The sequence below is a fragment of the Abramis brama genome, assembly GCF_963993115.1.
Source record: "Abramis brama genome assembly, chromosome: 1".
Lineage (NCBI taxonomy): Eukaryota > Metazoa > Chordata > Actinopteri > Cypriniformes > Leuciscidae > Abramis > Abramis brama.
The window spans coordinates 33,255,721-33,270,004 of record NC_139963.1 but is presented as its reverse complement, the minus strand read 5'-3'; the positions used below and the strand labels follow the sequence as shown (position 1 = coordinate 33,270,004).

Here is a 14,284-nt window from a genome sequence, read left to right as displayed (position 1 = left end):
AGTAGCTCCATGCCACTAAAAGGCACTGTGATATCCAAAATAGCAGCTGTTTTTATGCCTTTTGTCTTAATTTAGCATTGACTTACCTAGTATGCTTCAAATTAAAGGGATAGTTCACCGAAAAACGAAATTTCAATCAATTTACTCGCTTCTTTGGAACAAAGATATTTTGACAAATTTTGATAACCAAACAGTTTTGGTACCCATTAACTTGTATGGGGAAAACCCAAAATTTTCTCAAATTTCATCTTTCATCTAAGATATCATATTTATATTCAATAAAAGAAAATGTCATAGAGGATTGGAACATTGTTTCATTTTTCTTTTTTGGGTGAACTGTCACTTTAAGCTGAGAGGAACTCAACCTCACACTGAACGCAAGATTGTGTTCCCCTCCATTCACCTCATTGTTCCTTCAAAGTTATCCTGGGATGCTCAGTGATAATGAATTAAGTGCCTTACATTTGAACTTTCTGTACAAAATGATTTAGTAAGGAAATCCTTTGGTAAGGAAACATAGCAGTATTTACACAAGCATGATGGATGATTAGGTCATTACACCGTCATACAAAGGTTTCACATCAGTCAACAGGCAGTTAGAAAATATCTGAGCAGTTCTGGGCGTTCAGTTGGCACTGTCAAATCGGAAATAAAAACATGGGCACCGTGTTGTCAATGCTCTGCTGTTTCAGGCCCCCAAGTTGGTTTAGTGTAGGTCTTCATTCAGCCCTGGGATGATGGTCACTCCATGCATCTCCACTGGCATCAGACTGAAGCTTAGGCACTCACTTAATCATGAGACTGACTCACAAGGTTCAACAGTCATCGCAACATTTCCGTGGTCTCCTGGGAACATGACCTTGGACTGGATTCAGCTTCATTTGGAATCAAGTTGAAGTCTTACCAAATCTAAATCATACTTTTGTAGGAAAAGCGTATAAAATACAGTGTTGCTCAGTGTTGGCTGCGCTCCGCTCCGCTGGGTGTTAATAAAGACTGCAGGTTTGGAGGTTCTGTTTGCTGTCCAAATGTGTCCGGTATGTGGAAAGCAAACAAGCACCATCCATCCAGCAAATAAACCCAGACGACATTTTACTGCAAAGTTCACACGGGACAGATGCCCGGGTTCACAGGGTCAAAAATAAAAACATTTCCCGTCCAATGTATGTTGCAATGTTCTCTTGAATAATATTATTCATACTCGTATACAAGTCTGAGCATCAGAGTTCATGTTGGTTCTGAGTTTCATGGGATTTGTAATAATAACTAATAATGCTCAGAAGTCATGTTTAGCATGTCCACACCTGAGGAAAGGAAACAGAATCCACTGTTAGTGCTCATATACAGAGATATACAGATCTCATGCCAGTAGAAAATGGTTCAAGGAATGGTGTAAACTGTGTTGCTCAGCTGCAAAAGTAACGGCCGTTTTTAACGGCACATACTGATGAAATAATCAAGTCCGATTAATTCTTTAACAACAACAATCCACATAAGGGCTGTCACGATTCCTCGATTAAATTTGAGTCCTTGATTTTAAAAAGTCCTCGATTGCAATTTAACAGTGTCGAGTAACCGGAAAAATACTTGAAACTGCATTATTAGATCGTTTTCTAAGGCTGCACGATGTATTAAAACCATACTATAGCATAGTGCTATTGTGAATTCACAAAGGCTGCGATTCAATTAAATAAATATGCCCTGTGGGTTTTATATATATGTGTGTGTGTGTGTGTGTTTTACTTATTTACATGCATGTAGGTTACATGCATCTCAGAGCAGCTTCGTTCACAGTAAATGCTGCTCCACATCAACTGTTATCATTTACATGCGCATCTCTTTTGTTCGGGTTGCTTGTAACGCAATGTGTGCCATTTCATCAGATTTGTAAGGTAAATTATTTAAAAACCTACGCCAACACAGGAGAATACATCAGTGTGTTTCTAAATATGCAAACTGTTCATCGCAATTTCATTTAATGCTGTCAGACTTTGCAAGCTACAGTTTCAAAGCTGCATCCCAAAACTGGTTGTAAGAGCCTCTGACCTTCACTGTGCTGTCTACAGCTCCAGAGAACAGTCTTCCTCTGGATACAGCGAGCGCCGTCACACTGCCCTGGTGCCGCAGCAGAGTCTGGGTGCAGATCATGTTGTCCATGCTCCACACCTGCACAGGTAAAACAATCAATGCATTAGAGGTTTCACAAATCCCCCATTTCACATCCCATACCCAAGCCTTGTCCTTACCCTGAGAGAGCGATCATAGGAGGCACTAAACACTTTGGTCTGATCAGGGGTGGAGATGACGGCTAGGGCGTACACTGTGCCCACGTGGCCCGTAAGCGTCCGCACCTGTTCTTTGGACTCAATGTCCCAAACCTAGTTCATATGGGAAGTATCAGAAATCGCAATGTTAAAAATGTCCTGACATTTCCAGGTTGTCCATGACCATTACTCTCATATGTAAAGCCCTGCAAAGCGTAGACATTAATACTTCTTACATGTATGAGGTTCTCATAGGTGCCACAAACTATATGGTGGTTGGTGACTGCAATGGAGTACACACTGCCTCCAGAGGTCTGGAGCACATGCACACACTCCAGAGAACGGATGTCCCAGATCTGAGGGGAAAGAGCATACAGACCATTTCACAAAAATCCATTTCATTTATTCACTCTAGATAGTATGCAAGTTTTGCATGATATGTTAAAGAACGTGTTCAGATTCATAAAAAAATAAATAAAAAATTACTAGTGGAGAACTACACTACTCATAATCCTGTGGAGAGACCAATCAGAGAAGTCACTGTTACCAAGAAGACGAGAAGAGTGCCAAAAAAGCTCAGCAGCCACCCACTCAGTGGAGCAGGGGAATAATTGAGTCCGTCTCTCTACACTCTCAATTTAAAACAACTTAAAGACTTAAACTTTGATCACTGTTGTATTCTAATAGTAGCGTGTTTGTTCATTCTTTCTCTTTGTGAGCATTTGCCTGTAGTCTGCTTCCTGCCTGCAATCTCTGGAGCCATAATTAGACAACTTGAGACAAGCAGCTCGGGTTTATCGGCCTTATCTGTTTTAAAAACATCTCGGAGAGCTGCTCTCGTTTTTACCCTTTAGACTGAACACTAAAGGAATTCATGAGAACAGCTTCCAATCTGAACTTTTTGAGCAATTTGAACAATTTGAGTAATAAAAAAAGTGTCTAATCCATTGAATTAATAAAACTACATTTTTTATATTTATATACAGTACATTCTACTGTACAATAGGTCCCTTTAAGCCAAGGCAAGTCATTTAACTCGGCGGCCATCTTTAAAACACCTCTCGGGCAGCTGTTTCAGTCAAGCAAGTGCCGTTTCTATCTCACTAAATAGAGAAACATCAAATTCTCCCAAGCTTTTAATTAAATTTCATATTTGAAATCACCAACAAATTCTGACAACTGTCTCATAAATTGTTTCTAAATGGTCAAATCATGACAAAAAAAAGCCAATGCCATTCACAGAGTCGCACAGTAATACTTAATTTAATATTTACAGGAACTAGTCCAGATCTCGATTTGATTAAGTGTACTTTTGTTTTTACATCTTTCAGATCTTACGGATTCTGCAAGGATTTCTGTCAATCAACCTGCATATTGTCCTTTATTATATGGACTGGGCGTTCCTGAAGCAACTGACAGAGCTGTTTTCTATTTAAGCAGTTCAAAGTTGAACACTTCTAACCTTTATGGTTTGATAAGATCCACTGTACAGATGATTCTGAGAAGCAACCAGAGCTCGAACCCAGTGATTCAAGCCAGTCAATTCCTTCTTTAGCTTCAGCTCAGTGCCCACAATATCCCACACCTACAGAGAGAGAGAGAAAAAAAGATGTTTCAACGCTTAAAGAACATCCAGAATTGGCAAACTGGAAAGTCCCAGAGAGATGAGATCATTCTACTGTTAAGCCTCCACCCCCACATTCCTCCCACACATCACCATGGTGATATTAGCACAGCGTGTGCTCTTCAGACGAGCTCTCAGAGCCAAGTGGACCTAATTCTGCTCCACTCGTGCCTCAGTAGCCCAAGTCAGTGCTTTTCTCTTCTCTGCTGGAGCACCGATCGTATCTCCACATCACTTTAAGAAAACCGTACACAGCTAACGTGCACATCAGCAAATGGGGCAGAATAAAGCTCAATATTAGCTGCTTGATCGGGCTCGTGTCTGCAGACACGCACATCTTTTCTTCAGCAGGCACCACTGACCTTAATGGCTTTGAGAGAGCCGCTGAAGAGCATGTTGTGAGAGGACACCAGAGTGCACACAGGGTTGTCATGTGCCCGGATAGTGTTCACTTTCTGCAGGGTCTGGATATCCCAAACCTGAGGAAGAGCAAGTGTATATCTGCATTAGACTCACATGGACCGTGTCATGGTTAATGTTAATGTTTTACTTTATATTTTTTATACACATATAATTAAAATTACTGTCATGTTAATGTTACATTTTAAAATGAACATTTTAAAAAGTGTATCTCTGGAGCAGAAAACAGATTTTCTTTTCTCTCTGACATTTGCAGCGGGTTCAGAGAAATGCCCACTCGGAAGCTGAGCAAAGTGAAGGGAGTATTTTGAAAGCCTACACAAAACTTCTCTGTTTCTTCTATGCTGCTTGCTACTACCGGGTATGAGAGACAAAACAGTATGAAATTTTATATCGGAATAAAGGAGAAACATTATGAATGAAAGATACTTGACACTTGAACAGTTGCTATATCAACACCCTAATGAAGAGAATACGCTTAAATAATGTATAGTTGTCAGCACAAATCAAGCTTTTCATGCGATTTTGCCTAAAATTTGTTAAAATAGTCCAAGTGACTACAGTGGCTCAACCTTAAGTTTATCAAGTGACGAGAATACTTTTTGTGCGAAAAACAAACAAAAATAACGACTTTATTCAACCATCTCTTCTCTTCCATGTTATTCTCCTAAGCTGCTGACGTAGTGTAACAGCGCTTCTGGGTTGTATGTCAGAACGTAGGCTCACTATTTGCCGACGCTGGTAATGTGTGTGATGCTGGCCAATAGTGAGCCTACGCTCTGACGTTCAACCCAGAAGCGCTGCGCTGTTACACTACGTGAGCTCACTCAAGAGGCCCACACAGAAGAAAATGAATAGTTGAATAAAGTCGTTATTTTTGTTTTTTTTGCACACAAAAAGTATTCTCGTCACTTGATAAACTCAACGTTAAGCCACTGTAGTCACTTGGACTATTTTAACGATGTCTTTACTAACTTTTCTGGGCTGGCAGAATGAAATTACCTAGAAGCCTATGAAGGAGTGAGCCAGCTCTCAGATTTCATCAAAAATATCTTAATTTGTGTTCCGAAGATGAACGAGAGTCTTACAGGGTTGGAACAACATGTGGGTGAGTAATTACTGACAGAATTTAACATTTTTGGGTGAACTAACCCTTTAACGGTTAAACTGAAATTTTGAAACAGACTAGTCGACTAGTATAATCCCCAACCCTTTAATGAAATTAGTCGTTGCGCACATCCCTAGTCATGAACAGGCCTGATATGAAATGAAATATGCATTTCAGGAACACTCACAATGATCGTGCAATCAGCTGAGCCACTGTACAGCTTGTTCCTGCAGCAGAAAGGAGAAAAGAATATATAAGATTTCCTGTCCACTTAAAGCCAACATGAAACATTTGCAAAAATGGTCATTTTTATTTCTAGTTGTAACATTTAATACACTACACTGACTGGCAAGGAAAAGTTATGAAAAATCTAAAAGTATTCCTCCAAATCCTCAAAATACTTACCCCTGAATGCACAATGCCAACACTATGCCATCATGGCCCTCTAGGGTCTTCTGGCACTTGTATGTGGTGCATGTGTCCCAAACCTATGTTGAGCACAGAAGTACAGAAGATTTATCTGGTTGAAGAGGGATCCTCAGAAACCAAAGGGACAGCTTGCTGATGGCAGGTGGAATTACCTTGATGGACTTATCTGATGACCCACTAAAGAGAAGATCACCGGTAGAATACACACACAGACACCACACCGGACCCTGGTGGCCAACAAATGTACCCTTGCATTTGAAGATCTGCTGCGGGTCATAGGCTGCAAAACATTTCATACAGTCAGATGATGATATATTTCATTATATTCACAGAAATTAGGAGTATAAATGAGAACGAGACACTCACAGCCCAGTATACCCATATTGAGCCTGGCATTGATGTGGGACAGTTCATCCTGCAAAAAGAAGGGATGAGTTAGAAAGCTCTTAATACTGGAACACCAAAACTGTACGTCTCAATTTGGTAAAACCAGAGTGAAAATAGACCAACATTCAGCATGGAAGCATCTCGTCGGAACTCCATCAGATCTTCACTGAGCTTACTCTGATTCTCATCCAGCACATCTGCCACATTAGCACAAGAAAACAACAACAATTTGACCACTTTTGGCTTAAAAACAGTTAAGAGGTTAAGAATTAGCTTTGTTTCCTCACCGAACTTGAGCTCCAAGTTCTTCTCCAGCTGGTCTAGTTTCTCAGAGAGTTTGCCCAGCATGGAGCGCAGGAACGAGATGTCCTGGTCCTTCTGCGCCAGTGTCACCTGCATCTCATGGAATCTGTCATCCGTCTGCTGGAGAAACTCCTTCAGCCCCTCGAACTTACACACCTCCAGGTGCGTCTCATATGTATCCTGATTCCCAATAAAGGTGCAACTGGAGAAAAGTCGGCAGTGGTAAATTCAATGTTGTTTAATTTCCTTGTTATGTGTAACATCATCTATGGAACTGAAGGAAAGAATGTTAGCCTTTTCAAACTCCCATACCCATATTTAGAATGAGGGCACTTGATGTGTTCACACTCTTTCAGATGGGCTTCCAGGTTCATGGTGAGCAGTGGAGGGCAGTTGGGGTTGTTGGGACAGCGAACAGGTCTGTAGTCACAGCTTACTTCATGATCTCTGCCACACACACACACACAATACAGCGTAATTAAACCCCCCTTGCATAACTACGTCACAAAAACAGAAATCAAAAGCTGACATTGTGAAAAGAAAATAACCTGCATACTCACTTCCTGGTGCTGAGCTTGATGGTGAAAGGACAGCCAAGTGGGTCAACCTCAAAGGCACCGGGCTTGCCTGAGGCAGCTGGCCGACAGCCGTACTTGCAGTGGATGAAAAGCTCACCAATTTGCTCAGCCACCGCTATGTTATTCACTACCACTGTTAGCTTGGAGTTGTCCACAGGGCATTTATCTGTGGAACCACAAGGTTATTGGCAAAACAAAACAGTTACCCTATGTTGAAAACTTTTCTCTAAAAATGAGTGTGAAATGACAGCATAGAAAGGAAATGAAACAGGAACAGAGCTAGAGACCTGCACTCGTAACTTAAGGCCACTCCTGCTAATGACAAGCAAATTTAGAAATTGTACATAAATATTCAGATAAGTTTCAGAAAGAATTTAGACCCCTTATTTTTTCACATTTTATCTTGCAGCCCTATGCTAAAATGCTCTACATTTATTTTTTTAACATCAATCTGCTTGATTAATGGCAACACATAAACAGATTTATGATAACTTTGCAAATGTGTTAAAAAGAAAATAAAACTTGAAATGTTAATATTTCTTATCAGCTATGTAAAAGTATTTTGCATTATTTTTCATATTTCAAATTTATATTTTTGTCTCTGTGACCATAAAATTATTAACCTCACAAAAAAGTCAAGACATTGAGTTCTAGATGGAAATAAATATTGTGAATAACAAATACTTTCTGTAGTAGACAGTTTGTATAATATTGTAGACAGTTACAATATTACATTTTCAATACATGATTATCGTGGCCAAAAGATTTCATGATAATGATATTAATCACAATATATATAGAAATCTAAAAGAGCAAAACAACGTAACGCTATCAGTCAAATTAATCTTTAACTTTGTTTATTTTGTGTTTTCTCTCTTTTGGCAATGAATCACATCAATGAATGAATCATATTACGACACACCAAGTTACGCCTTTTGTTTGAATCGCTCACATCTGCGCACTTCTTCTCTTCAACTATTGTTCATTCAACTGATGTTAAGTTTCCTAATAATGGTACTGGCCAACTGTAATTTTTAATTGTGATTGTGGAAATTGTGTTGAGCCCTCTCTGTACTAACAGTCATCATGAGAAAGGTGAAAGCAAGACAAATGCGTAGAATAAAAATGCTATGCTTACCTGAGGTCAAGGCACATCGCCTGCAGAATGTGTGCTGAGGTGACAGAGGAAGAGGAAGAGAGCACAATGAGAGTGAATAAGAGCTGAATTTGACTTTTTCATCTACTCAGCTATTTTAAGTGTAATTTATCTCTCAACAGACACTTGTATTTTGGTGTTCAACAGCCTGACAGTGCCGTAGGAAACGGGTCAATGAGGCGTGCTGTTCACGGCCCAAACAGGAAATCAATACATGGCCTGAAACCAAATCATGAACGACAGCCCTATCCTGAGGGAGAGGTGAGGGGACGGCTGACTGACTCACTCCGCAGGTCGTGATGACGGGGTCCTTGAACACGCTGCAGCACAGCTGGCAACAAAGCTTGACTGAGGGCTGCTCTGCAAACACCTGCGGCTCCTGGGTAAGAAAAGAGAGCAAGGGCGAGAGAGAGAGAGAACGTCAATCTCCTGCTGGGCAATGGTGCATGTCTGTCAGCCTTTCGCGTCACCACGCTAGATCAACATGTGAAAAGGAAACAGAAGATTGCTGACACTCACTGTGTCTTCCTCTTCCTCGTGCAGGGAAAAGGTGGAGCGCAGTGACATGTTGGACTCGGAGTGCAGGGAGCGAATCGAGATGGCAGAGTCTGAGCGACGAGGGGTACTGATGGGCGGCTGCAGGAACAGAGTCAGTTTATTTGTTTTTTTGTTTTAAGTTTTTTGAATGACATCTGGAAGGTATTCCAGAAAGCAGATTATGTGACACATCCGGGTAAGTGTACAGATAAGTAAAAAGATTACCGTAACTTCCAAAAACTGAGGTGACTTACAGGGTATACAAGTAGCCAAAGCAACTTATTCTCTGAACATAACCTCCTCCGGAGAAGTATTACATATATATACACATGCCCTATTGATGAGGCTTCAGTGGCCGTGACAGATATTTGTACAATATTATATTATATAGTTAAATTTTTTCTAAAATTATAAAGCACTATTATAACAAAGCAATGATAATTTTATTTTTTTATCTATTTATTTTATTGTCATCTCACACATCATGGATCTGCATTCAACAGGTTTTTATTTATTTATTTCTATAATAATATCTCATCTCACAAGAAAGTAGAAGTAAAATGGCTAAACATTAAAAAAAAACTATATACAACCATATTATCTGTGCAAGCAAAGACAGTTTTTTTAGTTCAAGCAATCCTTTTTTTAATATATGTATTTTAATTTTTTATTTTAATATTTAGCAAAAAACTAAATTCTAATATATAATTTTAATATTTATCAACAATCAATTTAATTTGTGTTCGCATTATTAAATGTTATAAGATAAAAGATAAAAAAATAATTGCACAACAATTGCAATTGTAGGTGGCAATATGCACTAATAATGTAAATGTAATGTAAATTGCTATTAAACAAAAAAAGTAGTAAGGCATGAATCCCCTTAGCATCCGTTCCCATGGTGACTCATGGATTCGGTGCACTGTTGAGAAAGGTCAAGTGACCGTAACAACATGCTGAATGTAGTACATCCGAATTGCATTCATATTACCCATATTCATACTATATAGAAGAACATACCTTTTTAAAGGTCGCAAAGTATTGGTGCATTCAAGTCATGTCGTAAAGATAATTGTGGTGGCGTTCAACTATTAAATACGAGTGGGAAGCTCGAGATTTTCATTAACCCCTGATCTTTACGAGTGAGAAACATGGCGGAATACCACAATACTTAAAGGTATTTAGCTGTGATATTGTCAGGCTTTTCTATTTACAACGAAGTAAGCTAATTGCCTGCACAAAATATGATAGCATTATAATGTAACGATAAAGTTTACAGTGGTTTCATAAATTAATTTAAAACATAAAAAAGCAAAACACACCTGATGCACATTTCTTTGTTCTTCATTTTCTATAAGCAGAGTTTAAGAACCTTGCTGTATTTTTGTGTAATTAATTGAGACAAAGTACACAGCCATCTTACTCCGACAAAAGTGATTTGAACTCACCTGCCGTCGTAAACACGACTTCCTGTCTCGTAAATATGAACTTCCCCGGAGGACTTGAACGCACCATACATTCTAATTCAAATATAGTACCTACTCCATACGCGATTTTGGACGCAGCGTTTGGGTTTTCCCCATGAACATGCTCTGAGTTTACGGAACTTACTCATGGTTGCATTTTTGGAACCGATAATCGCAAGAAAGGTTTGGGTTAATCAACCGGGAGTTATGTGACATTAAGTTAACCCTGCTTTCTGGAATACACACCTTGGCATTACAAAAAGCATGCCCCCTCTTTCCAAAATTCCACTCTACAAAGTAAGATGTGTTACCAAAATCATCAGTAGTAAAACATTTTTTGTACAACAAACAACAGGTTTTGATACTGGATATGGTCCTTAACAAAAAAAAAATCAGATTTAACTACTTCCCCCTACTCATAAATAGGCGAGCTTTCCTGTGAATGTGCAAAACGATTGAAAGGAGGAGAGCACCTCAATGTCTTCTGATTCACTTACATTTGGTGGAAAAACAACACTGTGGTGTCTGGGAAAAACTAAACAATATACATAGCCACTCATAAACAGTCTAAAAATAATCAGAAAATAAATGCCTTTATCAAAAACTAAGAACTGCACAAACAGTAAATCAGCTAACCCAAAAGCCCACTGTGACGCACGTCAGCAATGACAAAATTGAGAGGGTTTTGATTTCCATTCCTCAATATGTAAATGTGATTGGCTGTTTTGAAAAGAGATGGCGTTGTGATTACCATGCCATCGTCGTCGTCACGAGGCGAGTAGGTCAGAGTGCTGGAGGTTGAAGGGGTTCTACGATGCTGTTTGTAATTGGTTTCCGCTGAAAAGAAAGCGCACAGTTACAAGCGACTGACTGAACCTTGTTGCTAGGCAAATGCTCACATGGATTTCTGTCCAATCAATGCTGATCTAGGTAATTTTTAACAACGGTAATTACTTTCATAGTGGTTTGAGGTACGACACTCAAAATGTAAATGTAAGTCAACTTACAATAATCTTTATTTTATTTTTTTAGGAATTTTAAAACGGCTGTACCATACATCATTTTTTAATATTTTGTTTCCCTGAGGACCACTTAAAATGTTTGCCTTCTTTTTTTTTTGCACTATTTTTGTTTTTAAATGCCTTTAATCTGACTCCAAGTAGAGTCAATGCAAGATAATGCTGACCTTTTGCTACTTGAGGGACTGCTGGAAACGTGGATCCAAAACTAGCTTCCATTTTGGTCTGCATAGAAAGATTATGAAAGAAGAAAACAATGAGATTTTTTGCCACTGAAGTCTTCAAATAACTCAATAAACGCAAGTACAGATCACACTCTTACCCGTTTGCTGATATCAGGTGAGGGTACAGTGATAGTGGCACCTGCCACAGATCCTTCTGAGAATCGATCAAAGCGTGACGGTTTACTACAGCTCATAATACAGCAAAGCCCTGTGGAAAAGATCTGCTGCAGCCTGAAAGGGAAAAAATATCATATTATTACATATAATATATTATGTTATGAAACAAGATATTATGGTACATAGGCATGTCTGTGATATGCTATACTACTTCTAATACTATTGGAAACAGCACTGTGCTCATTTTTGCTATTTAGGCCTAGATACTACATGGAGTACCTATTTTATGCATAAAAAAATAAAAATAAAAAAATCAACCCAAAGGATCATTTAAAATAAACTAGTAGTAAAATGTGATTAAAATGGTGAAAAACGTTTAAGAAATGGTGACCTGGTAGAGAACCTAAGATATACATCTTACAATATATTATTTTGACATCATTTTAAAATGCAAGTATTCATAGACAATTTTCCGTCAACTACCGATTCTCGAAACTGTGATGTTCACTCTTGTTATTATGTGTGTGAATATATATATATATATATATATATATATATATATATATACACATATACACATACACACACATATATATATATATATCTCTCAAGCTGTGAAGACAATCACACATTTCCCGACAACACAGCGTTTCATCTGTCAAAATAAACAATGACGGAGGCTGTATGTCAGCAGAACAGAAATGACAACTGGCACAACATTAATGCTTTAGTTTTCTTTATGTCTAAAAAATGGTGAGATTCAGAATGGTGCGATCACAAAAAATGCTGTTAAACTAGACAGCTAGCAGTAACTATGTTTTGATTCACAGCCAAGATTTTGTTAGCGGGTGATTGCGAAAAATGGGACAATGTCTTTTAAGCGTCGGATTAAACGGTAATAAAACACATAATATGTTTATTACACTATTAACAACAGCAAACATGTTAAAAGACAAGCAAGCACGTACGTTTGATGATGTACTAGTGATCCGCATGCCTAAAGTGAGCTGGCTAGCTGTGTTGGCTAGCTGACGAAGTTGGTTTTTCGAACAGCTTTAATAAAACATCGGATTTAGCTTTACGAAATGTAGTAAGATAGACCTCTAGCTCTGCTATAGAAAAGACAAGCTGACAAGATACATATCGCATGTCTATTTAGGCAAACAATGTAGGTTCTCACCATTGATGCTAAATCAAAGTCTGCAGATGGTCCAATTTTAATCTTTCTCTCACACGCCCAGGCTCACACACACACACACCAAGGGATTGTGGGAAATGTATTGCGGAAGAGCAAATACGCTTCATTGTCGGGAATTGACACAACAACAAGTTCCTGGAATATTCAAGAAGACGATCAGAACAATACGGTTAAATCATGATTTTTATTTGGTATTTTCCAAGTCACTTTAAGAGTTTAACGTCAACCATTTACTATAGTTTCATAATGATTCATCTTAGTGAGTCGAATCTTTTGAATTCTGCAGGGTGCACCGCATTGAGTGATTTGCTCAACTGATTCAACGCCGAGTCGTTCAGCAAGTCTTATTTAAGTCTTTTGTCTGCATGTCTTGAAGACAATAATATTACCAAAGAAATCACACGCTTCAAAAGGTAGAGACTTCAATGGGGAACAAATAAACATGGAAGTGAACGAGAACGATTTGTTCACATGAAAGATTTGTTCAAAACACCGATTCGTTCACTTAAAAGATTCATTCATGAAGCAGCACCTAGTTCCCACTCGACGACATGCTCGTAACGTCACGTAACGTTACACACTTTGTTAGTAGATATTTTTGTTATGATAGTAAGGTATATATGATTCCGTTTTTGTGTACAACTACATGTAGCCTAAAGTCTAGTGTTCTGCATCTACATTTTTGTTTTTGAGTCATATTGAGTCAATTAGTTAAACGGAAGGGGGCGCTGTTTGCTCAGATCCTGAGTCTGGACATGAATTCAACTCCTCTGTAATTCACATTTCACTAGAGTCCGGAAGCAGAAATGGTTCCATCACTATAATTTAGACAATAATACTCTTGTGTGTACAGATGTTCCTTAAATTCTGCCATGTAGTTTTTGTCAATAACAGATATTTTAGTGAAATATTCCTTCATGTCAGGAACATTCCTGTTGTATTGTAGTATTTTGTGAATATGTAATGCATGTGGAAATATTATAATACCTATAATTGTGCCCATTTAAATATATAAAATCACAATATACAATGATGTGTTGTGCACTTGTGAGGGTGTATGATTTGATCTGCATTCAAATCTGACCTGGCTGGAGATGCTCAGTTATGCAGTTCTCAGAGTCACAGGTAAACCACTTAAGGCCAAAATAAATGCAGAAATGTTGTGAATATAGAATGTCTTAGGCTTAGGCGTGAATATAGAATGCCCCCCCCCTCATGGTTTCTCATGGACACCCATCAATTTAGGACACATGGGATATGTCTTTATCTCCAGAATGTGGTCCCAGGCTATTAAATAGTATCTGTGTAAATTCTCTCTGATGAAGCATCACAGCCTCTATGAACGGTTGTCCTGGCACTTAAGATACTCTTTGCACTGTTAAGCCAAAGAATAGCCAGCGGACCCATCAAAAGCTTGACCCCATCGGCAGTGCAGGAAGTTCTTCATTCAGGAT

General features: G+C 38.6%; 1 protein-coding gene across 1 annotated transcript; it reads right to left on the bottom strand.

Annotated features, from left to right (window-relative positions):
- Positions 1–317: 317 nt before the first annotated feature.
- On the bottom strand, positions 318–12,909 carry traf7 (TNF receptor-associated factor 7). The gene is made up of 21 exons (XM_084134007.1): positions 12,813–12,909; positions 11,614–11,746; positions 11,459–11,516; positions 11,024–11,109; positions 8,789–8,905; positions 8,556–8,648; positions 8,252–8,285; positions 7,096–7,279; positions 6,848–6,982; positions 6,520–6,737; positions 6,356–6,429; positions 6,212–6,260; positions 5,998–6,125; positions 5,822–5,904; positions 5,604–5,643; positions 4,251–4,367; positions 3,727–3,849; positions 2,501–2,620; positions 2,247–2,378; positions 2,047–2,166; positions 318–1,304 (listed from the first exon to the last, which is right to left on the bottom strand). The coding sequence occupies exons 2-21, from the start codon at positions 11,707–11,709 to the stop codon at positions 1,290–1,292; spliced, it is 2,022 nt and encodes a 673-aa protein (XP_083990133.1). The 5' UTR covers positions 11,710–11,746; positions 12,813–12,909; the 3' UTR covers positions 318–1,289.
- Between the last annotated feature and the right edge of the window lie 1,375 nt (positions 12,910–14,284).